This window comes from Tamandua tetradactyla, chromosome 1 (genome assembly GCF_023851605.1).
Source record: "Tamandua tetradactyla isolate mTamTet1 chromosome 1, mTamTet1.pri, whole genome shotgun sequence".
NCBI lineage: Eukaryota > Metazoa > Chordata > Mammalia > Pilosa > Myrmecophagidae > Tamandua > Tamandua tetradactyla.
Genome location: NC_135327.1, coordinates 89456926 through 89484530, shown reverse-complemented (window position 1 = coordinate 89484530; position 27605 = coordinate 89456926). Strand labels below are relative to the sequence as shown.

At 37.7% G+C, this 27605-nt stretch overlaps 1 protein-coding gene across 8 annotated transcripts in view; it reads left to right on the top strand.

Moving 5' to 3' along the window:
* BBS9 (Bardet-Biedl syndrome 9) overlaps nucleotides 1–27605 on the top strand; it is a 699527-nt gene that overhangs the window by 60364 nt on the left and 611558 nt on the right. For 7 of the 8 annotated variants that reach the window (XM_077120094.1, XM_077120084.1, XM_077120081.1 and 4 more), the window contains one exon: nucleotides 13398–13511. In XM_077120094.1, coding sequence (XP_076976209.1) covers nucleotides 13398–13511 — 114 coding nt within the window. Of the gene's footprint in view, nucleotides 1–5964; nucleotides 6083–13397; nucleotides 13512–27605 lie in introns of those variants that run through there. The other variant, XM_077120102.1, reaches the window with a different exon arrangement.

Here is a 27605-nt window from a genome sequence, read left to right as displayed (position 1 = left end):
CATCCCACTGTCTTCTAGCTTCCATGGTTTCTGCTGAGAAATCTACACATAGTCTTATTGGGTTTCCCTTGTATGTGACGGATTGTTTTTCTCTTGCTGCTTTCAAGATCCTCTCTTTCTCTTTGACCTCTGACATTCTAACTAGTAAGTGTCTTGGAGAATGCCTATTTGGGTCTATTCTCTTTGGGGTGCGCTGCACTTCTTGGATCTGTAAATTTAGGTCTTTCATAAGAGTTGGGAAATTTTCAGTGATAATTTCTTCCATTAGTTTTTCTCCTCCTTTTCCCTTCTCTTCTCCTTCTGGGACACCCACAACACGTATATTTATGCGCTTCATATTGTCATTCAGTTCCCTGATCCCCTGCTCAAGTTTTTCCATTCTTTTCCCTATAGTTTCTGTTTCTTTTTGGAATTCAGATGTTCTATCCTCCAGTTCACTATTTGTAGCTTCTGTCTCTTTAGATCTACCATTGTAGGTATCCATTGTTTTTTCCATTTTTTCTTCTTTGTCCTTCACTCCCATAAGTTCTGTGATTTGTTTTTTCAGATTTTCTATTTCTTCTTTTTGTTCAGCCCATGTCTTCTTCATGTCCTCCCTCAATTTATTGATTTGGTTTTTGAAGAGTTTTTCCATTTCTGTTCGTATATTCAGCATTAGTTGTCTCAGCTCCTGTATCTCATTTGAACTATTGGTTTGTTCCTTTGACTGGGCCATCTCTTTAATTTTCCGAGCGTCATCCATTATTTTCTGCTGGTGTCTGGGCATTTGATCAGATTTCCCTGGGTGTGGGACCCAGCTGGTTGAAAGGTTTTTCTGTGAAATCTCTGGGCTGTTTTTCTTTTCCTGCCCAGTAGGTGGCACTCGTGGCGCTCGTCTGTCTGCGGGGCCCACCAGTAAAAGATGCTGTGGCTCCTTTAACTTGCCAATCTGAATCTCGCAGTCAGCCCGGGAAACCGCGCGTGGAGGGGGTGGGTCGCCGGCCGCCGTGGCTTGGGGGACTGCCGGTCCAAATTGCCCAGCTGGCCCGAGACGCCAAGCGTGGCGGGAGGGCCCCACTATCCAACGTTCCCACTCAGACCAGGGAGCCACATGCGTGGAGGGGACCCCAGTCACCAGCCGCCCCGGCCGGGAAAACGCGCGCCCCTTGGGTATCTCACCGCAGTGGATTCTCCCTGCCCGTTCAGCCGTTCCAGAATGGGGTACGCTGTCTTTTTGGTCTCTGTCGTGGCTCCGGGAGCTGTTTTGTATTGTTTCTGTTTCTTTAGTTGCTTTTCTGGAGGAGAAACTAAGACCCGCGCGTCTTACTAAGCTGCCATCTTCTCCGGAAGTCCCGCGATCGAGTCATAGTGTCTTAAACAACATTTTCTTTGGTGAACATCAAGTGCTTTCCCTTTACAGTTCCAATATCTTGGCCTAGGATTTTCTTTATTGAAGCAGACAACAAGGCACTTATGTTGAGATGTTATCAGGTTTCATTTTCTGACATGGTTCTGTGTGTATACATGTGGTAGTTAGTTGTGGCTTGATTTCAGTCTTTTGGACCTTATTAAATATAAATAGCAACTTCATTTTGTTTCAGTTATATAAATTTTAGTTCATGTTGGAAAAGTTATTTTTGTGGATGTCAATAGTGGGGAAATTTTTTATGGGTCCAATAAAGTTACATGGGACTGTCCCTTATGCAAAAGATACTTTCCTTTGATGTTTCCTAGGATTTGGATTTCTCAGACTCATTCTTTTGATTTGGTTTTTTCTTTGTAATTTACTTTTAGCCTCAGTAAAGACTCATATTTACTGTCACTGAGCTGTATATTCTTAGGCAGTTTTTTTTGGGTGAAGATATGTTAGGTTTCCAAGGCAGGCTTGGTAACTTGGCATATGGTATATGGGAGACATCTAGTATATACTCATTGAATGAGTAAATGAACAAGTCCTGAGTAGTTCTCAGGCAATTGGTACTGACTCCCTATTATCCTCTACCTTGGGCTGTCATTTCTTCTTTTACTTCTCTATTACCACTATCTTTTTCTTTTTGACTCATAAATCAAAGGCCTGATGTAGTTGAACACTCTCAATGGATTCAAGATAGTACAAATCTTTAGTGTTCTAGAGTAACGGAGAAGGATATTGTTCTAGTTTGCTAGCTGCTGGAATGCAATATACCAGAAACAGGAATGGCTTTTAAAAACGGGAATTTAATAATTGCTAGTTCACAGTTCTAAGGCTGAGATAATGTCCCAATTAAAACAAGTCTATAGAAATGTCCAATCAAAGGCATCCAGAGAAAGATACCTTGGTTCAAGGAGGCCAGTGAAGTTCAGGGTTTCTCTCTCAAATGAGAAGGCACATGGCGAACATAGTCAGAGCTTCTCTCTCAGCTGGAAGGGCACATGGCAAACATGGTATCATCTGCTAGCTTTCTCTCCTGGCTTCCTGTTTCATGAAGCTCCTTGGGAGGCCTTTTCCTTCTTCATCTTCAAGCTTCACTGGCCGGTAGACTCTCTGCTTCTCGTGGCTATGTCATTCTATGCTCTCTCAGAAATCTCCTGCTTTCTCCAAAATGTTTCCTGTTTTATAAGATTCCAGTAAACTAATCAAGACCCACCCAAATGGGTGGAGACACATCTCCACCTAATCCAGTTTAACAACCACTCTTGATCAAATCATGTCTGCAGGGAGATGATCTAATTATAATTTCAAGCATACAATAATGAATAGGAATTAGAAGAAATGGCTGCCTTTACAAAATGGGATTAGGATTAAAACATGGATTTTCTAGGGTACATACATCATTTCAAACCAGCACAGATAATATAGACTACTTTATTACACTGATATAGTTATTCCTCTCTTTTTGATCGCTAGCTTGGTAACTGCAAGTGATATTTTATTGAGTTAAAAAGGTCACGGAGGAGAGAACTTGGCCATAGTTATTCCTGAATACTCCTTTGAGAATTGGTCCCTTCTGGAGCTCCATGGGGATTCTAAGTAGGGCAGGGGAGAGGGGAATCCTAGAAACTAGAGATTAGATTAACTTCTTAGCTATCTCTGGTCCTGCTTGAACTATGACTTAGAAAGAAAGAAGTTCTTATTGTTTAAATTATTGTTCTACTGGGGTTTAGGGCATAAACTAGGAATAAAATGTGTTTATTAAAAAAAACTTAAGAAACTGGCATGATTAGTCACAACTTGTTTATGCGGTATTGGTATCCTCCTTCAAATTAGTGTTGAAAATGAAAATTATTTGCTTTGGGAATGGCGATTTTATTGCTCATTTATTCTTTGTATTCATTTAAAAGATTTGTATCCTCTGGGGACTAGGAGTTGCCCAAACTACATTCCCTTCTGCCCCAGTTCACTTCCCTTCTCTGTCTCTCATTTCTTCAGCCTCTTATGATATTCGTAGGCTGACAATTTGTATATTTTCTCTGGCTTAGCTTAAATTGAGAAGAATGGGAAGTTAGTGTTTTCTGTGCACTTGAATATGTTTCTTGAGGTTTCAGACTGAACTTCTACTGTTACAGGCGATGTATAAACATTTTTTAGTTTAAGTAAAACCACTGGTGTCAGTAGTATTAGCTGAACTTGGCATCCTTCCCCCCAACTGCCCCTCCCCAAAGACTTTTGTTTTCTTTTATACTGTATGCTTCTAAAAATGACTTGAGGCAAACTAGAGGAGATCTTGTAAAGTCAGTCTCCTGGGTACACCAAAAATGAGGTGACCATCTGCCTTCATAGTATTGAAATAATCCTTAATGGTCAGAGGCTACTGTGCTGACTTCTTTTTTTTTTTAATTAAAAACTTTTTTTTAAAGATAACAACATACAAAACGAGCATTCTTACCATATGATCATTCCAATCTTAGTATATAATCAATAGCTCACAATATCATTACATAGTTGTTTATTCATCATCATGATCATTTCTTAGAGCATTTGCATCAATTCAGAAAAAGAAATAAAAAGAAAAAGAAAAAAAACTCATACATACTGTTCTAGTTTGCTAGCTGCCAGAATGCAACACACCAGAGATGGATTGGCTTTTTAATAACAGGGGATTTATTTTGTTAGTTCTTCAGAGGAAAGGCAGTTAACTTTCCACTGAAGTTCTTTCTTATGTGGGAAGGCACAGGATAGTTTCTGCTGGCCTTCTCTCCAGGCCTCTGGGTTCCAACAACTTTCCCCAGGGTGATTTCTTTCTGCATCTCCAAAGGCCTGGGCTGAGCTGCAAGTGCTCAGATGAGGTATGTTGAGCTGCTTGGGCTGTGCTATGTTGCACTCTCTCATTTAAGCACTAGCCAGTTAAGTCAAACATCATTCACTGCAGCAGGCATGCCTCCTAGCCAACTGCAGATGTAATCAGCAACAGATGAGGTTCACCTACTGTTCGTGCATGTCCACAGCAATAGAACTAGGTACGTTCACCTGGCCAAGTTGACAACTGAATCTAGCTACCACATGTCCACCCCTTGTCAACTTGGCAACTACACGAATCACCTTAAACAATATTAAGGTGCAGAAAATTCTCTTCTGGCTATGGACCTCTGAATCTCAAAACAAGTTGTCTGGTGCTAATATGCAAAGGAGGGATAGTCACAAGATCCATAGGGAGAAGCTGGAAGGAAAAACTGTAGGCAAACATGATTGGATTTCAAAGCCCAAAAGTCATTTATCCTTCAGCTTTAGAAAGTGGCAGTCCCACCCTTTCTGAGGGCCTATGCAGTGGTCCCCCTCTTTCCAAATCAACCTCGGGGAACACTGAGGAGGCCACCTTTTTCTCGGTTCCACTGTCTCCAGGCATCAGGGCCACCCCTGGGCTCTTTGCCATTTCTAGGGCACATGCTCATCCCCTCCATGTGGTGGCAGCCAGGCTCTTCCCAGTCCCCCAAGGAGCATGCTCTACCTTCTCCAAGGCCTGAGGTTGCACAACTCTTCCACTGCAACAAGGTGGGAGACTCATCCTCACCCTTCCGGGTAGACTCACCCTTTCCATGTATATGGGTGCGTCCACTCTCCTGGCCAAGGTTTCTTGGCTTCAGACCCAAGTGTCCATGGTTCTCACTCTGCAAACTCCAATCTCTCCCTTTTGTGTCCACCTTTGTCCAGGTTGGCAGTGGTTCTGTTTACAACAACAGTCTCTTCAAGCACTCTAGGACTTCTCCATTATTCTTTTCCAAGTTCCTTGAAAATCTCCCCCTTAGCCATCCAAAAAACCGTTCCAACATATCTGGTATTTGCAAACTGCAGCAGCACCCTACTCTCCAGTACCAAATCTGTTCTAGTTTGCTAGCTGCTGGAATGCAACACACCACAGATGGATTGGCTTTTAATAAAAGATTTATTTTGCTAGTTCTTCAGAGGGAAGGCAGCTAACTTTCCACTGAGGTTCTTTCTTACATGGGAAGGCACAGGATGGTCTCTGCTGGCCTTCTCTCCAGGCCTCTGGGTTCCAACAACTTTCCCCGGGGTGATTTCTTTCTGCATCTTCAAAGGTCTGGGCTGAGCTGTGAGTGTTCAGATGAAGTATGCTGAGCTGCCTGGGCTGTGCTACCTTGAGCTCTCTCATTTAAGCATGAGCCAATTAAGTCAAACATTATTCATTGCAGCAGGCACACCTCCTAGCCAACTGCAGATGTAATCAGCAACAGATGAGGTTCACGTACCATTGGTTCATGTCCACAGCAACAGAATTAGGCACGTTTACCTGGCCAAGTTGACAACTGAGTCTAACTACCACACATACCATACTCCTTACCCCTCCTTCTCATTGACCCAATATATTTGGGTCATTTCCATCTACCCAATATATTTTAGCCTTTATTTCCCCTATTTTTTTTTCTATACCCCTTATCACTCCCTTTCATTGATCATTAGCATTTCCATCTACTAAATTTATTTTAATATTTGTTCCCCCTGTTTTTCATTTTTAATCCATATGTTTTACTCATCTGTTCATGCCATAGATAAAAGAAGCAACAGACACAAGGTTTTCACAATCACACAGTCACATTGTGAAAGCTGTATCATTATACAATCATCTTCAAGAAACATGGCTGCTGGAACACAGCTCTACATTTTCAGGTAGTTCCCTCTAGCCTCTCAATTACACCTTAACTAAAAAGGTGATATCTATATAATGTGTAAGAATAACATCTGGGATAACCTCTTGACTCTGAAATCTCTCAGCCATTGACACTTTATTTTGTCTCATGTCTTTCATGTCTTTTGCCCATTTTGTAATTGTATTGTTTGTCTTTTTGTTGTTGAGTTGAACAATCTCTTTATATATTCTGGATACTAGACCTTTTTCTGATATTCATTTCCAAATATTGTCACCCATTGTGTAGGCTTTTTACTTTTTTGACAAAGTTCTTTGATGCACAAAAGTGTTTAATTTTGAGGAGTTCCCATTTATCTGTTTCATTCTTCAATACTCATGCTTTGGGTATAAGATCTAGGAAATCACCTCTTATCATAAGATTTAGAAGATATTTCCCTTCATTTTCATCTAAAAGTTTTATGGCCTTAGATCTAGTGTTTAGGTCTTTGATCCATTTTGAGTTAATTTTTGTATAGGGTGTAAAATATGTATCCTCTTTCATTCTTTTGCACGTGGATGTCCAGTTCTCTAGGCACCATTTATTTTTTAATTTTTTATTAATAAAACCAATCAACATGCAATATGAACATTCTTTTTTTTATCACATAGTTGTATATTCACCATCATGATCATTTCTTAGAACATTTGCATCAGTTCAGGAAAAGAAATAAAAAGAAAACAGAAAAAAAATTCATACATGCCATACCCCTTACCCCTCCATTTCATTGATCACTAGCATTTCAATCTGCTTAATTTATATTAACATTTGTTCCCCCTATTATTTATTTATTTTTAATATGTATGTTTTACTCATCTGTCCATCCTGTTCTTTTCTGATTGTTGGTTGCATGAGAGATCTTTACCCAACCTTTCACTTTCAACCTATGTTTGTCCTTGGGTCTAAGATGTGTTTCCTGTAGACAGCATGTAGGTGGGTCCTGTTTTTTAATCCATTCTGCCAGTCTGTGTCTTTAGATTGGGGAGTTTAATCCATTAACATTTAGTGTTATTACTGTAAGGTCATACTTTCTTCTGCCACTTTGCCTTTTGGATTTTATATGTCATATCTAATTTTCCTTCTATTTACCTTTACTCATAGTCTTCATTTCTACATTCTTCTCCACACCTCTCTCTTCTGTCTTTTCCTATCTGTCTCTATTGCTCCCTTTAGTACTTCTTGCAGAGTCAGTCTCTTGGTCACAAATCCTCGTAGTGATTTTTTTTGTCTGAAAATGTTTTAATTTCCCCTCATTTTTGAAGGACAATTTTGCTGTATATAGAATTTTTGGTTGGCAGTTTTTCTCTTTTAGTATCTTAAAGATATCATCCCACTGTCTTCTCGCCTCCATGGTTTCTGCTGAGAAATCTCTGCATAATCTTATTGGGCTTCCCTTGTATGTGATGGATTGCTTTTCTCTTCCTGCTTTCAAGATTCTCTCTTTCTCTTTGACATCTGACATTCTGATTAGTAAGTATTTTGGAGTACATCTATTTGGATCTATTCTGTTTGGAGTACGCTGCCCTTCTTGGCTCTGTAATTTTAAGTCTTTCAAAAGAGTTGGGAAATTTTCAGTGATAATTTCCTCCATTGGTTTTTCTCCTCCTTTTCCTTTTTCTTCTCCTTTTGGGATACTCACAACACATATATTCCTGCACTTCATGTTCTCATTAATTCCCTGAGTCCCTGCTCATATTTTTTCATTCTTTTTCTTTCTCCTATATTTTCTTTTGTTCGTTAGATTTCAGATGACCCATCCTCCAGTTCACTAATCCTATCTTCTGCCTTTTGAAATCTAACATTGTAAGTTTCCGTTGTTATTTTCATCTCTTCTACTGTGCCTTTCATTTCCTTAAGTTCTGTGATTTGTTTTTACAGACTTTGAATTTCTTCTTTTTGTTCGTTCCTTGCCTTCTTTATATCCTCCCTCAATTCATTCATTTGATTTTTGATGAGGTTTTTCATATCTGTTTGAACATTCCGAATTAATTGTTTTAACTCCTGTATCTCATGTAAATTACTGGTTTGTTCCTTTGACTGGGCCATATCTTCAGTTTTCCTACTATTATTCATAATTTTTGCTGGCATCTAGGCATTTAATTTGCTTAATTAGTTTTTTCTGGAGATAGTTTTCACTTTTTTAACCTGAGATTTTCTTGCTGGATGACTTTATCATCTATTTGTTCTTTAATGTTCAGTTCAGCTTATTGTAGACCTCTAGCTTAGGTTTTGTTTAACATATCAGAATTTTTCAGTTCTTATTTTCTTGGTTCTTCCCCTGCCAATATGGTGCATTTTTTTCCCTTAGGAGGGTCTACTTAGATATTATAGACCCCAGTGAGATTTTCCCAGATCAAACTAGCTTCCTCGTAGGAGAAAAGAGCCACCTCCATCATTTTTCCCTAAGGGTGAGACCCAGCAGGTTGCGAGACTTTCCTATGAAGCTTCTGGACTCTGTGTTTTTTCTATCCTGCCCAGTATGTGGTGGTTGTCTGCTTGAGGGTTCCACCAGCATAAAGTGATGTGGTACCTTTAACTTCAGCAGACTTTCCCTGCTGAGGCTGTGGTTGATACAGAGGAGAGGTTGTAGGCTGGCTTTAATTGCTTCAGTTTTCCAGACCCTGGGGTCTGAATTCCTTGAGGGAAGGGTTCCACCTGAGCTGGGCCCCACCCCTCTCCTGGGGGAGGCGCAGTTCCAAACAAACTCTCAAACAAGCTTAATTTTGCCCATGCCTGGGGCAGTTGGAGCCTGAGAAGCTCTGCAGCTGTATCCAAAGAGCAGTCAAGCTGTAGAAACACAACCACAAAATAGAAGAGAAAAGAAAAATCGCTTTCATAGCAGGATTCCCATTCCTTCGGTTTACCAATCAAGAGCTTAAGTTGGTAAGTTGCTCTGTGTATCTCCAGGTCCTATCAGCCCCCTCCTTTCCTTCAGGGCCCAGACCATTTCAAATATTTTATGCTGTCCAATCCAAAAAACCTCTGTTTTTTTTTCTTTTTCTGTCTACCTTGCCGCTTTTGCACATGGGGCAAAACCCAGCAACCTCAGCTTTCACTCAAGATTCAGCTGAGCTGGGGTCCTATTTTTAGTAGTCAGAATTTGTTAATTAATTCCACAATTGAAGCATGGTTGCCCTAAGCCCCTTGTTGCTGGTAAAGTCTTTTTCCTTTCCACTCTGGGAAGCAGCCTGTGGGGGAGGGGTGCCAGCCGCCACAGCTTTGGGGACTCATGGTGTTGGGTGAGCTTGCAGCCAGGCCAGCTTGTCCAGACTGGGGTATGCTGTGTGTTCATTCACTGATGTGGCCCTAGCAGTTGTTCTGTACTGTTCCTGGCTATTTGCTAGGTTCTCTGGAGGATGAACTAAATCCCACGCCTCACTAAGCCTCCATCTTGGCTCCTCCTCTCCTGCTGACATCTTTTTGATGGGTAATAGAGCAAAAAATGTATGCTTAGTATATAGAAGCAGCAGAGTCTTGCTGACCTGAAGTAGTCCAGTTTATCATCCTCTGGTAAAGGGAGGCATCAAATGGCATTTCAGATTCTCTTCTGATAGGCTTCACTTTCTGACCAAATGTTTACAGATGTGTGAGTTTAAGTCATACTGATTATGTTCTCTTAGTCTGTTCCAAATTTTCTTTTCTTCTGAACAAACATTTACTAAGCATCTGACGTATTTATAGAATTTTAATAGTTGCCATCAGAGGGACAAAAAAATGTGGCTCTTTATTTTTGACAGACTTAAAATCTAATTTGATTATTTAACACAGTGTACCTTTTAACTTACTCTGTGATGCCTTTAATTTCATTTAGTATCATTAGATTGCTCAGCAGTTTTCTAAAATTGCACTGAGAACTGTGTTCAGGATGGCCTTTGATTTTCCAGAGAATTTTTGTGTTTCAGTTAGATCTTGTTTAAATAATATCCATTTACTTTCTAGCTGATGAAACTTTATGTTAAGTTTAGGTATATGTAGTCCATAATTATAGAGCTACATTTACCATATTTAGTTTGTGTTTCCAAGGGCAAAAACCTATGAAGTCATTTCCATTTCTTCTTTTTGTTCATTCCTTGCCTTCTTCATGTCCTCCCTCAATTCATTGATTTGATTTTGAAGAGGTTTTCCATTTCTGTTCGTATATTCAGAATTAGTTGTCTCAGCTCCTGTATCTCATTTGAACTATTGGTTTGTTCCTTTGACTGGGCCATATCTTCAATTTTCCTGGTGTGATTTGTTATTTTTTGCTGGTGTCTGGACATTTAATTACCTTAATTAGTTTATTCTGGAAATTGCTTTCACTTATCTTACCTAGGGTTTTCTTGCTAGATGAGTTTGTTGTCTATCTGTTCATTGACCTTCAGTTCAGCTTTTTCTGGGCCTCTCGCTTAAGTTTTGTTTAACAGAGGGTAATTTTTCAGTTCTTGTTTCCTCGTTTCTTGTCCTGCTTGTAAGGTGCCTTTTCCCTCCCCACCCTTAGGAGGGTCTACATAGGTATTACAGACTCCAGCCGGGTTTTCCTGTACTAAGCTGGCCTCCTTTCGGGGGGGAAGGAGTCACCTGTGTCAGTTTTCCCTGAGGGTGAGACCCAGCAGGTTGAAAGACTTTCCTGTGAAGTCTCTGGGCTCTGTTTTTCTTATCCTGCCTAGTATGTGGCGCTTGTCTGTCTGTGGGTCCCACCAGCAAAAGGTGTTGTGGCTCCTTTAACTTTGGAAGGCTCTCCCTGCTGGGGGCATGGTGGAGACAGAGGAAAGGCTGTAGGCTGGTTTTAATGGCTTCAAATTGCGAAGCCCTGGGGTCTGAATTCCTTGAGAGAGGGATTCCACCTTAGTTGCGTTTCACCCCTTCCGGGGGGAAGGTTCAGGCGGGAGACAGCCCTGAAAGCAGCCTGTTTCTGCGTATGCTTGGGGCAGTTGCAGCCTGTGTAATCCCGCTGCTGAATCCAGAGGCAGCCAAGCCTCCGTAGAAACAGCCACAGAAGGCTCTGTTTCATCCCCTTTCCTCTTTTTCGGTTAGCCCAATAGGCGACCTCTGCCTTGACCAGTTTCGCCTGAGCTGGGGGCCTATTTTTAGTAGTCAGAATTTGTTTATTAATGCCACTATTGGTGTTTGGTTGGACTCAGTCCCTGCTACTGTTAGAGACTCTTTCCTTTCTCTCCGGGAAGCCGCCTGTGGGGGAGGGGCGCCGGGCACCGCGGCTTGGGGAACTGCACGTGGCTTGGGGAACTCACTGTTCCGGAGACTCGCAGCCGGTCCAGCTGGTCCAGACTGGGGTATGCTGTGTTTCCGGTCACTGTCGTGGCTCTGGGAGCTGTTCTGTACTGTTTCTTGTTATTTAGTAGTTGCTCTGGAGGATGAACTAAAACGCGCGCACATTACTAAGCCGCCATCTTGGCTCCTCGATGCTGTTTTCTTTTGAGAAATTTCTCATTGGTGTACCATGCAAAGTACACTCTTTAATGGGGTCAGGACTAAGTTCCTTCAAAAGTTGTTAAAACAATGAACTGATGGATAACTGGACACCAGGGACACAGTGTGTGACTCTGAAGACCTGGTTTGAGTACCGTGCTCTTTACCAGCTGTGTGATTTTGGTGGAAATGTCTTAATTTTCTTTCTTGCCTCAGGGTACTTTGGTAAATACTTTCTGAACAAACAGGACAGGACAAAACCAAAACAAATAAATTCTCATGTAAAATATATACAAACATATATGCATACATATGTATTTAGATTGTTTCAATGCTCTGGTACTATCTTCAATTTGAGGACTATTTCATTTGCTTTATGATATTTTAAAGTTTTCTTTAACTTTTGTATTTTTGATTGAATAAAAAAGGTGCTTCTTTATGGAAAATGTTGCTTTATGAATTCTTTTTCTTTTTAACACCCCCTTTTATCATAACTTTCTTGTCTGATCCCTGAAATCTGTTCCACCTGTAAGTACTCTAGCTCGTCCAAGAAGAGAGAATAAAGTACAGTATAGAATCTTTTCTCATTTGGAAAGAACTGCAAAGTGATTGTAGCATATATGATTATGAAATGCAGAGAACATTTTTCTTTGTTTTGAAGGAAATTCTTCTTGGCAGACTTTAAATAAAAAATTGTCCTATATAGCTCAGTGAAGGAAGCATAGAAGCTCTCTCCAGTTAGAATATAATATACTAGGGTGTTCTAGTTTGCTAGTTGCCAGAATGCAATATACCAGAAATGGAACAGCTGTTATAAAGGGGAGTTAAATAAGTTGTACATTAGCAGTTTTTAGGCCATGAAAATGTTCAAATTAAAACAAGTCTATAGAAATGTTCAATATAAGGCATCCAGGGAAGAATTCAAGAAGGCCGATGAAGTTTAGGGTTTCTCTGTCAAGTGGAAAGGCACATGGCAAACATGGTCAGGGTTTCTCTCTCAACTGGAAGGGCACATGGCGAGCACGGCATCATCTGCTAGTTTCTTCTCCAGCTCCCCGGGAGGCGTTTTCCTTCTTCATCTCCAAAAGTCGCTGGCTGGTCGACTCTCTACTTCATGGTTCTGCGGTGTTCTCTGTTGTGGCTCTCTCGTGGCTCTGTCATTCTTCTCTGCCCTGAATCTCCTGCTTTCTCCAAAATGTTTCCTCTTTTATAGGATTCCAGTAAACTAATCGAGACCCACCTAGAATGGGTGGAGACATGTCTCCACCTAATCCAATTTAACACCCACTCTTGAGTGAGTCACATCTCCATGGAGGTAATCTAATTAAAGTTGCCAACATACAGTACTAAAAAGGGATTAGAAGAAATTGGCTGCTTTTACAAAATGGGATTAGGATTAAAACATGGCTTTTCTAGGGTACATAATGCTTTCAAACTGGCACATAGGGGTTTGAATATTTTGAGAGTTAGGGCAGGAATTTGAATTGCTTGAAATTTTGGGGAATTTTCTCCTTAGACACTTTGAGTCATTACTTTTCTCTGTTAGTGTTTATAAATGCAAGGAGTCAAAACGTATTTATTTCAGAACTGAATTTGGAGGGTTTTGTTATTATTTAAATAATTATTCAGACAATCTATCTTATGGAAATAGATAAAAATGCCACCAGTGTAGTTTTTCATCTAATGGTATATTTTATCTGATTTAAATTATGTCAGCTGCACTACATTCTGTGTCATTAGTATGCTATTTTTTCAAAATATATAATGTTTTAGTACTTTGTCATTTAAAATTTCATAGAAATTGAATTGCTTTGAATTGTTGTAGAGGATGAGAAGAAATTAATTTTTTAAAATGTAAATAAATACAAAGCAATGCTTTTTTTCCCCCTTAGGAACTTTGGGTAATGTGGAACATGGGAATCAATATCAGATAAAATTGATGTATGAACATAATCTTCAGAGAACAGCCTGCAATATGACTTACGGATCATTTGGTGGTGTAAAAGGTAATTTGCATTTAATCCTAAGTGTGTTCTTTATTGCAAATGCCAGATCTAGAACATTTGGCCACATAGAAATTGATTATTTTGTGGTATGAATATCATCAGTGTTAAAACAGATACTCTAGGGCGGGCCGCGGTGGCTCAGCGGGCAAAGTGCTTGCCTGCCATGCCGGAGGACCTCGGTTCGATTCCCGGCCCCAGCCCATGTAAAAACCAGACAAACAAACAAAATACAATAAAACAAGAAAATGTTTAAAAGATGTTTCCCTTTCTTCCTTCCTTCCTTCTCTCTGTCTTTCCTTCCCTTCCTCCCTCTCTCTTTAAAAAAAAAAAAAAAAAAAAAAAAAAAAAAAAAAAAACAGATACTCTACTGCAACCCTTGTATCCAAATATCCAGGCAAAATAATTTAAAAAAAAAGAAAATTAAAAAAGAAAACTTTAAACATTGGATGTGTTTAAATTTCATATAACCAGCACTTTTATACAGTCTTCGGAGACATTTCTAAACCTGCCTTTTCTACAAAGTTTCTCTTTTATACATGAAATCACATTTCTTATGTGGTGGAACTGTGTGTCTGCCTCGCTCAGTGGGAGAGGGAGTTTCTGGTATACCTCTTACAGGCAGGGTGAGACTGTGAGCCCCTCTTTACCCCACCCACCTTAGGGCTGCTGCTTGGTTGTTTCCACACAAGAAAACCTGGCTGAGGAGATGAGTGGGGGCTGGAACACAGACTTGTTTTTGTTCATCAAGCCATGTACCCAGGCCTAGGGTAAATCTACCAAGACGAAAGGGTGCCTTTTAGAAATTTCACAAAGCTACTATCTTTACTGAGTACTGGGTCAGTGAGGCTGGGTTCTGCTTGCTTGCGTACGCAGTTGCTGTTGGTGTGGGAGGGTTTTTGTTTATAGACCAACTCTCACTTTGTCATAACAGCTGGTGTTGAGTTGAGAACATGAAGCCAGATGGTGACTTTTACCTGAGTGATTGTGTTGTGTGGCACCTGCGGAAAGTGTAATTAAGGACTTTATAATATTTTAGTTCTTTTTGGGCTCATGTTTTTATGAGATTATTGTTTGATGTTTGCATTAAAAAGCAGTCTATCAGCATTAGAGTTTTGTTTAGTGAGGAAACGACTTTATTTTGGAAGTATCCTTCATTCATGTGAACACAGAATCTTCATACATAGAAGTAAAGGCAAGGAGTTGATGAGTTTGGGCATACCAGTTAACAATAAGGATTTTTTTTGATGATGTATAAATATTTTGTGTAACAAAAATAAAATGAAACCAAATACGTGGCTGATGAAAAAGAATTGTTTAATTTAGTAAAGGGAATGTTTGGATTATTCGAGGGATATGACGCATGTCTAGTGTTAGATGAGATGAGAGCTTAGATCAGAGAGCTGACTTCTGTCAGTGAAGTATCCTCCACCCTTTGCTTTTTTTTTTTTTTTGGGTACATGGTCCTGGAATCGAACCCGGGTCTCCCGCATGTAAGGCCAGCATTCTACCACTGAACCAGCTGTGTACCCCTCACCCTTTACTTTTATAACTAATATTTACTGTTCTTTGGAAAAAAAAAATCTGGCATCATTGGGGAACATAGATCTCCCTTGTTTGGTTAGCTCTTTATAATTCTCATTCCTCTACCAAATCCTCAAAAGGCAAATTATTAAATTTTGTACTTCTAGGCTACCAAAATGAGTAAAAAAGTGCTTTGACTAAATAAAAGTTTGGGATTTTTTTTTAGTAGCATTAAGATGTCATATGTTATCTTATACAGATTGCACTGTACTTTTATCATCAGTCTTGTAAACTTGATGAAAATGAAGAAATCCTTGCTCTTGTGTGACTATTTCTGCTGGATTTAATAAAGGATTTACAAAGTAATGATAGCTGCCACTAGCTTTGGAAAGAACAGATAACTTTGTACTTGATACCTTTTTACTCTTAGCCCTTAATGATGACTTTACATTAAAAACGTGCCATTTGGAAAAACAAGAGGCCACTCCGATGTTTTATTCTCTTGTGGTTTAGAAGCAGAAAATTTCACAGTTTGAAACTGAGAAATATATGAATAGCAGAAGGAATCATTCCATTTTGTGGGTTTGAAATAATTATATAATTTCATTGAATTATCCACAAGAAAGCATGAAAAAATAGTGGGATGGCCAATTAGTAAATCTTAGCCATATGGAGAGGGTAGCAGAGAGAGTGGGGAATTATTGCTAATGGGTACAAGGTTTCTTTTTGGGATGATGAAAATGTTCTAAATTAGGTTATGGTGATGGTTGCATCTGTAATATGTTAGAAACTTTTGAGCTGTACACTTTAGAGGTATGAACTTTATGGTATTTAAATTTTATCTCAATAAAGCTGTTAGAAAAAAATGAGCCACATGATAAAATCTGATGCTGGAGGGGCAGCAGTACTGGCTGTACTATCATACATTGCTTTTTCAGCTATGTAAAATGCAGGTTGGCTATTAAGAATCATAAAATTGTTCTTGGATGCTGTGATATAACTTATGGGAATGTATATTAGAAAATGATCCAGGATATGGAAAAGTCGTATCAAATTGCCATTTTAAAATTTCCTCTCTTTTTTCATTCTCCTTCTCTTCTTTATGTACATATGTCTGTCATATTGAAATATTAGAAGTGATACGAGTAATAGAGCAGAATGATCAAGTTTTGATGCATTGACTCAGTGGGTTTTTATGAAGCTATTAAAACTGTTTACTTTGCTGAAATGAGCATCTTTGTACATAAATCTTTTTCCTCTTACCTGATTATTTCCTTAGGATAGATCCCAGAAGTGACAAGGTTATCAAATATATATTTTTCCCAGTGTAAAGCTATCTTTACACCTCCCAACTATAGTATATAGATAAATTATAAAAAGTACAAATCTTAGAAAGAAGAAAGTAAAGGGCACTCCAAGATTTGGAGATTTCAATAGGAAGCCACTTTTCTCAGCCTAGTGTCGCTAGTGTGTGTCCAGTGTGTATCTTTCCAGAGTGACCTGGTCATTCTTTTAGTTTGAAAATTTCCCTGGAGTTTAAAACAGGGAGCTAAAGAATCCTTGTCTTCTACCTTCCCCTGTATTTCAGAATGCCTTCTTGTGGAATTAGTAAGATAGATAATAATGTCAGTAATCCTTAAGAAAGGAATTAAGTTAAAAAAAAAACCTGGTACAATTTTAAACAAATATATTTAAAATCCTGTAAGGTAGTGTTTATTTTCTATGTGCATTAGAAAGAACTACCACTAGATGGCAGGCCTCTACAACCTTGGGCCTTAGTGGGCCTGCCTTAGAATAAAGTGTGGGAAGAAATCACTAACGGAGGAATTTTGACCCCAAAATAATGCTTTGCTTTTTACTAAAAAGAAATATAATTTAATCTTCAAGTTGGAGCAAAAAAAATTTTTTCGAGTACTTTTTTAAAAAAAAAATCGCCTAATTATAATAGCTGACATCTCATAGAATATGATATAAAAGTGCTTTCTAGTTGTGCTTCTTAAACTTTAATTTGCATTTACATCACCAGGGGATCATGTTAGAGATTCAGGTTCTGATTCAGTAAATCTGGTGTTGGGCCTGAGATCCTGAATTTCTGACAATCTCCCAGGTAAGTGGCAAAGATGTAGGGTGTGTTGCAACCTTGCTTCTACTCAATTATTCGGTACCAGTCAGGGTAGTAAGTGCCCTACAGGTTGAGTAAGTTGTCCAAGATATCCTTAGTAAATGGAGGAGGGATTCTAACCCAGCTCTCTGCTTCTAGAAGCTTGTGTTGTTAACCAGACTAAACTGCCTCACTATTTGGACTGTGAGTAAACGTGCATTTTTCCTGATTCAGAAAAGAATTTCCTGTCAAAAACAGGTGTGCTTTGGTTTGGCCAAAGTTAGTGCATAATTTTGATTCTTCACTGATGATAGAAACCAAGTTGAGTAACTTCTGGGTCAGACATTTGTTTTTCAATTTCTTCTTCTTTTTTTCGGTTAGTGCTTTCGTTTTTAAGAAATTAAAAAAAAGTCACAGTAGCTATGTCTGATGGGGTTTTATATTATTTGAAACTAACAAAAAACTAGTTTTTCAACTGCTCTTTTAAAACTGTTTTTGTTTAAGAAAATCTTTCAAAAACACCTTTTTTTATATTCATAAATTCAAAGTTACTGTTGTTTCATGCAATAGGTTTTGTTTTATTTGAGTGAAAATGTTTCTTAATGAGAAAGAAGTGATAAAGAAATAGGAATCTCATTTTATAAACTAGTTAAGGAATATTTGTCTAGTATCTTCCATTATTGACTATTTCCTAATATTCCAGAATTTAAATTAGAACTCTTTCCGTATTATACTTTTTAAGGGGAAATGACTAAGTGCAATATTTATACTGTATTGGACTTTTTTTTGTTGGAGAAGGTGAGGGGAGTTGTGTCTGAGGTTAAAAAGATGTAGTTTCTATAGCTTTCACAATGTGACTGTGTGATTGTGAAAACCTTGTGTCTGATGCTCCTTTTATCTATCTTGTCAACAGATGAGTAGAACATATGGAATAAAAATAAATAATAGGAGGAACAAATGTTAAAATAAATTTAGTTTGAAATTCTAGTGATCAATGAAAGGGAGGGGTAAGGGGTATGGTATGTATAAATTTTTTTTCTGTTTTTGTTTTCTTTCTTTTTCTGAATAGATGCAAATGTTCCAAAAAATGATCATGATAATGAACATGCAACTATGTGATGATATTGTGAATTACTTATTATATATATAGAACGGAATGATCAAAATAGGAATGTTTGCCTTTGGTGTTTTTTTGTATTTTAAAAAATAAAGTAAAAAAATTTTAAAAAAGATGTAGTTTCTTTGATTAAAATCTAAGCTGTAGTTTTAAGGGACACTTGAGTCTCTGGGTTTCTGTAAACATATTAGCTTATATTTGCTTTTTATACTATTGACTAATTAATGCCTACAAAATTTAATGAATGGCATAAGCATGGACAATTAAGTTACAATTTAGAAATACACTAAATCAGTTTTGAATGGTGGGTTTGAATTGGTTTGAAAATGTAGTAAAATTGGTGAAGTTTATTTGATTTAGTAATTTGAACTCTATTTTTTTTTTCAAGTGCTTTTTTTTTTTTTTTTAGAATGGGCAGGCACTGGGAATCGAACCTGGGTCTCTGACATGGCAGATGAGAACTCTTCCTGCTGTGCCACCATGACCCACCCAATTGTACTATTTTTTTAAAAAAACTGTAGTTATCTCTGTTACAATGAAAGTTTTTAAAAAAAATTTTATTAATAAAACCAATCAACACAATATGAATATTCTTTTTTTCATCACATAGTTGTATGTTCATCATCATGATCATTTCTTGGAACATTTGCATCAATTCAGAAAAGGAAATAAAAAGAAAGCAGAAAAAAAAATTCAGACATACCATACCCCTTATTGATCACTAACATTTCAATCTACTAAATTTGTTTTGATATTTGTTCCCTCTATTATTTATTTATTTTTAACTCATGTGTTTACTCATCTGTCCATAAGGTAGATAAAAGAAGCATCAGACACAAGATTTTTACAATCACACAGTCACGTTGCAAAAGCTATATCATTATACAATCGTCTTCAAGAAACATGACTTCTGGAGCACAGCTCTACATTTTCAGGCAGTTCCCTCCATCCTCTCTATTACACCTTAACTAAAAAGGTGATATCTATTTAATGCATAAGAATAGGATATTCTTAGTCAAGGATAACCTCTTGACTCTGTTTGGAATCTTTCAGCCATTGATGCTTTATTTTGTCTCATTTCTCTCTTCCCCCTTTCAGTCGAGAAGATTTTCTCAATCCCTTGGTGCTGAGTCCCAGCTCATTCTAGGATTTCTGTCCCACATTGCCAGGAAGGTCTGTACCCCTGGGAGTCATGTCCCACGTAGAGAGGGGGAGGGCAGTGAGTTTGCTTGCTGTGTTGGCTGAGAGAGAGAGAGGCTGCATCTAAGCAACAAAAGAGGTTCTCTTGGGGGTGACTTGAAGAAAGATTATTAAAATCAACAATTATCTACCATCTATAGTTTACATTAGGTGTTTTTTCCCCATATGCTATTATTAACACCTTGAATTAGTATTGTATGTTTGTTATCATTCATAAAAAGACATTTTTTGTACTATTAGCTATAGTCCATAGTCTGCAGTAGAGTTCACTGTATTGTACAGTCTGTTGTTTTATTTTTTAATTTTTACTCTAGTTATGTATGCATACTAAAGTGTCCCCTCTGGACCACATTCACCTCTATAAATTCAGTGCTGTTGATTACACTCACAATAATGTGCTACCATCACCACCATCCATTTCCATACCTTTACCATCAACTTAAATAGAAATTCTGTACAAGTTAAGCATCAACTCACCATTCTCTAGTCCCAGTTTATCTCCTGGTAACTGATATTTTAGAATCTTAATCTTTACATTTGCTTATTATAATTAGTTCAGAAGCGTGAGATCATATAATATTTGTCTTTTTGTGTCTGGCTTATTTCATGTGCCATAATATCCTATAGTTTCGTCTATGTTATTGCATGCATTAGAACTTCATTCCTTCCATCATATGTATATACCATATTTCGTTTATCCATTCATCGACTGATGAACACTTGGGTTGTTTCCATCTTTTGACAATTGTGAATAATGCCTCTGTGAACATCGATGTGCAAATATCTGTTCACATCCCTACTTTTAGTTCTTCTGGGTACATACCTAGTGGTGGGATTTCCAGATCATATGGCATTTCTATATTTAGCTTTCTGAGGAACTGCTGAACTGTCTTCCACAGCAGCTGTATGGTTTTGCTTTCCCACCAGCAATGAATAAAAAATATGTTTTTTTCTCTACGTCCTCTCTGATGCTTGTAGCTTCCTGTTTGTTTAATAGCAGCCATTCTAGTACATATGATATGATAGCTCATTGTGATCTTTCATTTATTTATTTGAATTTTATTAATTAAAATTTTTTTTTAAATATGACAGTAAAGAAACACAAACATTCTTATTTAACATATGATCATTCCGTTCTACATATATAATCAGTAATTCACAATATCATCACATAGTTGCATATTCATCATCATAATCATTTCTTAGAACATTTGCATCAATTCAGAAAAAGAAATAAAAAGACAACAGAAAAAATTCATACATACCATACCCCTTACCCCTCCCTTTCTTTTTTAAATTAATTTATTTTTTTATTTATAATACATAACTACATACAAACACAAGCATTCTTATCATATGATCTTTCTGTTCTTGTTATATAATCAGTAATTCACACTATTATCACATAGTTGCATATTCATCATCATGATCATTTCCTAGAACATCTGCATCAATTCAGAAAAAGCAATAAAAAGAAGATAGAAAAAAAATTCATATATACCATACCCCTTACCATTCCCCTTCACTGATCACCAGCATTTCAATTTACTAAATTTATTTTAACATTTTTTTTCCCTATTATTTATTTTTAATCCATGTGTTTTACTTGTCCATCGATAAGGTAGACAAATGGAACATCAGACACAAGGCTCTCACAACCACACAGTCACTCTGCGACAGCTGTATCATCATACAGTTATCTTCGAGAAACATGGCCACCGGAGCACAAGTTCCACATTTTCAGGCAGTCCCCTCCAAGCCTCTCCATTACGTCTTGACTAACAAGGTGGTATCTATTTAATGCATAAGAATAACCTCCAGGATAACCTCTCAACTCTGTTTGGAATCTCTCAGCCACTGACACTTTATTTTGTCTCATTTCACTCTTTCCCCTTTTGGTCAAGAAGATTTTCTCAATCCCTTGATGCTGAGTTCCAACTCATTCTAGGATTTCTGTCCCATGTTGCCAGGAAGGTCCACACCCCTGGGAGTCATGTTTCATGTAGAGAAGGGAAGGGCAGTGAGTTTGCTTGCTGTGTCGGCCGAGAGAAAGAGGCCACATCTGAGCAACAGAAGAGGTTCTCTTGGGGGTGACTCTTAAGCCTAATTTTAAGTAGGCTTAGCCTATCCTTTGTGGGATTAAATTTCATATGAACAAACCTCAAGATTGGAGACTCGGCCTATTGCTTTGGCTGTCCGCACTGCCTTTGAGAATATCAAGAATTCTCCACTTGGGGAAGTGGAATTTTCTTCCTTTCTCACCATTCCCCCTAGGGGATTCTGCAAATACTTCCCTATTCACTGTTCAAATCACTCTGGCATCATTCTGGACAAACCTACAAAATCTCATGCTGTACACAAGGTTCCAAGAACTATGATGTTCGATTAAGCTGTCCACATAAGTTATATTAGGAAATGCACTAGTCAAAATATAAATTTTGTACCAAATAATCATTTTTGCTTGTCTCACACATACATTAAAGTTTTAAAATATTATCTATTTAGGTCTTTGATCCATTTTTGTAAAGGGTATGAGATAGTAGTTTTCTTTCATTCTTTTAGATATGGATATCCAAGTAAAGACTGTTCTGTCCCAATTGAGTGGACTTGGGAGCCTTGTCAAACATCACTTGGCCATAGGTCTGAAGGTCTATTTCTGAACTCTTAATTCAATTCCATTGATTGATACGTCTATCTTTATGTCAGTACCATACTGTTTTGACCACTGTGGCATTATAATATGCTCTGAAGTCAGGAAATGTGAGTCTTCCCATTTCAGTCTTCTTTTTCGAGATGTTTATGGCTATTTGAGACCCCTTTCCCTTCCAGATAAATTTGATAATTGACTTTTCCATTTCTGCAAATTAGGCTATTAGAATTTTGATTGGGATTGCATTGAATCTGTAAGTCAATTCAGGTAGAATTTGTATCTTCATGATATTTAATCTTTCAAGACATGAACACGGAATGTCCTTCCATTTGCTTAGGTCTTCACTGATTTCCTTTTGCAGTGTTTTAGTTTTTTATGTACAGGTCCTTTACAACCTTGGTTAAATTTATTCCTAGATATGTGATTCTTTTAGTTGCTATTGTAAATGGATTTTTTTTCTTGATTTTCTCCTCAAATTGCCAATTACTAGTGTATAGAAACATTACAGATTTTTGCATGTTGATCTTGTATCCCACCACTCTGTTGAACTTGTTTATTAGCTCTACTTTCTTTGTTGTATATTTTTCAGGACATTTTATGTGTAAAATCATGTCATCTTCAAATAGTGAAAGTTTTACATCTTTCTTTCAAATTTGGATACCTTCTATTTCTTTTTCTTGCCTAACTGTTCTGGCCAGAACTAACAGTGCAGTGTTGAATAGCAGTGGTGACAGTGAGCATCCTTGTCTTTTTGCAGATCTTAGAGAGAAAGCTTTCAGTCTTTCACCATTGAGTGTTTTTTTTCATATATGCCCTGTATCATGGTGAAGGAAGTTTCCCTTTATTCCTATTTTTCGAAGTATTTATCAAGAAAGAGTGTTGGATTTTGTCAGATACTTTCTCTGTGTCAATTGAGATGATCATGTAGGTTTCCCCCTTTTTTTTGTTAATGTGGTTTATTATGTTTATTGATTTTCTTTTCTTGAACCACTCTCATATATCTGCGATAAAACTGACTTGATCATGGTGTAAGTACTAAGGCTGTGAAAATGTCTAAATTAAAGCAAGGCTATAAAATGCCCACTCTAAGGCATCCAGGGAAAGATACCTTGACTCAAGAAGGCCGATGATGTTCAGGGCTTCTCTCTCAGCTGGAAAGGCACATGGGGGCAAGATCTGTTAGCTTTCTCTTCAACAGCTTCCCCAGGGCTCTGTTTTGTTGGCTCTTTGGTTCTGGTGGCGCTCATGGCTCTAAAGCTTTTTCCAAAAGGGTTCCCTCTTAAAGGGCTCCAGTAAGCAACCCCACCTTGAATGGGTGGAGATGCATCTCCATGGAAACCATCTAGTCAAAAATTATCACCCACAATTGGGTGAGTCACATCTCCGTGGAAACAATAAAAAAGCTCCGACCCAGCAATATTGAATGAGGATTAAAGAACTTGGCCTTTCTGGGGTACATAACAGATTCAAACTGGCATAGTATGTCATTCTTTTTTTTTTTTTTAATGGCTTCGGCTCATCATTTTTTTTATTAATTAAAAAAAATTAAACAAAAATAATAACATATCATTCCATTCTACATATACAATCAGTAATTCTGAATATCATCACATAGTTCCATATTCATCATTTCTTAGAACAGTTGCATCGATTTAGAAAAAGAAATAAAAAGACAACAGAAAAAGAAATAAAACGATAACAGAAAAAAAAAGATTATAACTACCATACCCCTTACCCCTCGCTTTCATTTATCACTAGCATTTCAAACTAAATTTATTTTAACATTTGTTCCCCCTATTATTTGTTTTTATTCCATATGCTGTACTCGTTTGTTGATAATGGTAGATAAAAGGAGTATCAGACACAAGGTTTTCACATTCACAGAGTCACATTGTGAAAGCTATATCATTGTTCAGTCATCATCAAGAAACATGGCTACTGGAACACAGCTCTACATTTTCAAACCTCTCCATTACATCTTAACTAACAAGGTGATATCTATTTAATGCATAAGAATAACCTCCAGGATAACCTCTTGACTCTGTTTGGAATCTCTCAGCCATTGACACTGTCTCATTTTGCTCTTCCCCCTTTTGGTTGAGAAGATTTTCTCAGTCCCTTGATGCTGAGTCCCAGCTCATTCTAGGATTTCTATCCCATATTGCCAGGAAGGTCCACACCCCTGGAAGTCATGTCCCATGTAGACAGGGGGGGAAGGCAGTGAGATTTCTTGTTGTGTTGGCTGGAGAGAGAGCTCACATCTGAGTAACAAAAGAGATTCTCTTGGGGGTGACTCTTAGGCCTAATTTTAAGTAGGCTGAGGACAGGTTTCTTGCCTCAGGCCAAACAGTCTGCTGGTCTCAAGCCAGCTTGTCAGCTGGCTTCAAAACGTTTTCTACTGCCCCGTATTGAATAGGTATGATTTTTTTTTCTCTTTTCTTTTTTTCCATTCTACATATGCAATCAGTAATTCTTAACATCATCACATAGATGCATGATCATCATTTCTTAGTACATTTGCATCGATTTAGGAAAAGAACTAGCAAAACAAAAGAAAAAGATATAGAATGTTAATATAGAGAAACAAATAAAAATAATATTAATAGTAAAAAAAAAGACACAAACAAACAAACAAACAGACAAAAAAAAACCTATAGCTCAGATGCAGCTTCATTCAGTGTTTTAACATGATTACTTTACAATTAGGTATTATTGTGCTGTCCATTTCTGAGTTTTTATATCTAGTCCTGTTGCACAGTCTGTATCCCTCCAGCTCCAATTACCCATTATCTTTCCCTGTTTCTAACTCCTGCTGGACTCTGTTACCAGTGACATATTTCAAGTTTATTCTCGAATGTCCGTTCACATCAGTGGAACCATACAGTATTTGTCCTTTAGTTTTTGGCTAGACTCACTCAGCATAATGTTTTCTAGGTCCATTCATGTTATTTCATGCTTCATAAGTTTATCCTGTCTTAAAGCTGCGTAATATTCCATCGTATGTATATACCACAGTTTCTTTAGCCACTCTTCTGTTGATGGACATTTTGGCTGTTTCCATCTCTTTGCAATTGTAAATAACGCTGCTATAAACATTGGTGTGCAAATGTCCGTTTGTGTCTTTGCCCTTAAGTCCTTTGAGTAGATTCCCAGCAATGGTATTGCTGGGTCGTATGGCAATTCTATATTCAGCTTTCTGAGGAACCGCCAAACTGCCTTCCACAGTGGTTGCAACATTTGACATTCCCATCAACAGTGGATAAGTGTGCCTCTTTCTCCGCATCCTCTCCAGCACTTGTCATTTTCTGTTTTGTTGATAATGGCCATTCTGGTGGGTGTGAGATGATATCTCATTGTGGTTTTGATTTGCATTTCTCTAATGGCCAGGGACATTGAGCATCTCTTCATGTGCCTTTTGGCCATTTGTATTTCCTCTTCTGGTAGGTGTCTGTTCAAGTCTTTTTCCCATTTTGTAATTGGGTTGGCTGTCTTTTTGTTGTTGAGTTGAACAATCTCTTTATAAATTCTGGATACTAGACCTTTATCTGATATGTCATTTACAAATATTGCCTCCCATTGTGTAGGCTGTCTTTCTACTTTCTTGATGAAGTTCTTTGATGCACAAAAGTGTTTGAGGAACTCCCATTTATTTATTTCCTTCTTTAGTGCTCTTGCTTTAGTTTTTAAGGTCCATAAAACTGCCTCCAATTGTAAGTTTCATAAGATATCTCCCTACATTTTCCTCTAACTGTTTTATGGTCTTAGACCTAATGTTTAGATCTTTGATCCATTTTGAGTTAACTTTTGTATAGGGTGTGAGATATGGGTCCTCTTTCATTCTTTTGCATATGGATATCCAGTTCTCAAGGCACCATTTATTGAAGAGACTGTTCTGTCTCAGGTGAGTTGGCTTGACTGCCTTATCAAAGATCAAATGTCCATAGATGAGAGGGTCTATATCTGAACACTCTATTCGATTCCATTGGTCGATATATCTATCTTTATGCCAGTACCATGATGTTTTGACCGTGGCTTCATAATATGCCTTAAAGTCTGGCAGCGTGAGACCTCCAGCTTCGTTTTTTTTCCTCAAGATACTTTTAGCAATTCGGGGCACCCTGCCCTTCCAGATAAATTTGCTTATTGGTTTTTCTAATTCTGAAAAATAAGTTGTTGGGATTTTGATTGGTATTGCATTGAATCTGTAGATCAGTTTAGGTAGGATTGACATCTTAATTATATTTAGTCTTCCAATCCATGAACACGGTATGCCCTTCCATCTATTTAGGTCTTCTGTGATTTCTTTTAGCAGTTTTTTGTAGTTTTCTTTGTATAGGTTTTTTGTCTCTTTAGTTAAGTTTATTCCTAGGTATTTTATTCTTTTAGTTGCAATTGTAAATGGGATTTGTTTCTTGATTTCCCCCTCAGCTTTTTCATTACTAGTGTATAGAAATGCTACAGATTTTTGAATGTTGATCTTGTAACCTGCTACTTTGCTGTACTCATTTATTAACTCTAGTAGTTTTGTTGTGGACTTTTCTGGGTTTTCGACGTATGGTATCCTATCGTCTGCAAGCAGTGATAGTTTTACTTCTTCCTTTCCAATTATGATGCTTTGTATTTCTTTTTCTTGTCTAATTGCTCTGGCTAGAACCTCCAACACGATGTTGGATAATAGTGGTGATAATGGACATCCTTGTCTTGTTCCTGATCTTAGGGGGAAAGTTTTCAATTTTTCCCCATTGAGGATGATATTAGCTCTGGGTTTTTCGTATATTCCCTCTATCATTTTAAGGAAGTTCCCTTGTATTCCTATCTTTTGAAGTGTTTTCAACAGGAAAGGATGTTGAATCTTGTCAAATGCCTTCTCTGCATCAATTGAGATGATCATGTGATTTTTCTGCTTTGATTTGTTGATATGGTGTATTACATTAATTGATTTTCTTATGTTGAACCATCCTTGCATACCTGGGATGAATCCTACTTGGTCATGATGTATAATTCTTTCAATGTGTTGTTGGATTCGATTTGCTAGAATTTTGTTGAAGATTTTTTCATCTATATTCATTAGAGAGATTGGCCTGTAGTTTTCTTTTTTTGTAATATCTTTGCCTGGTTTTGGTATGAGGGTGATGTTGGCTTCATAGAATGAATTAGGTAGCTTTCCCTCCGCTTCGATTTTTTTGAAGAGTTTGAGGAGAGTTGGTACTAATTCTTTCTGGAATGTTTGATAAAATTCACATGTGAAGCCGTCTGGTCCTGGACTTTTCTTTTTAGGAAGCTTTTTAATGACTGATTCAATTTCTTTACTTGTGATTGGTTCGTTGAGGTCATCTATTTCTTCTTGAGTCAAAGTTGGTTGTTCATGTCTTTCCAGGAACCCGTCCATTTCATCTAAATTGTTGTATTTATTAGCGTAAAGTTTTTCATAGTATCCTGTTATTACCTCCTTTATTTCTGTGAGGTCAGTGGTTATGTCTCCTCTTCCATTTCTGATCTTATTTA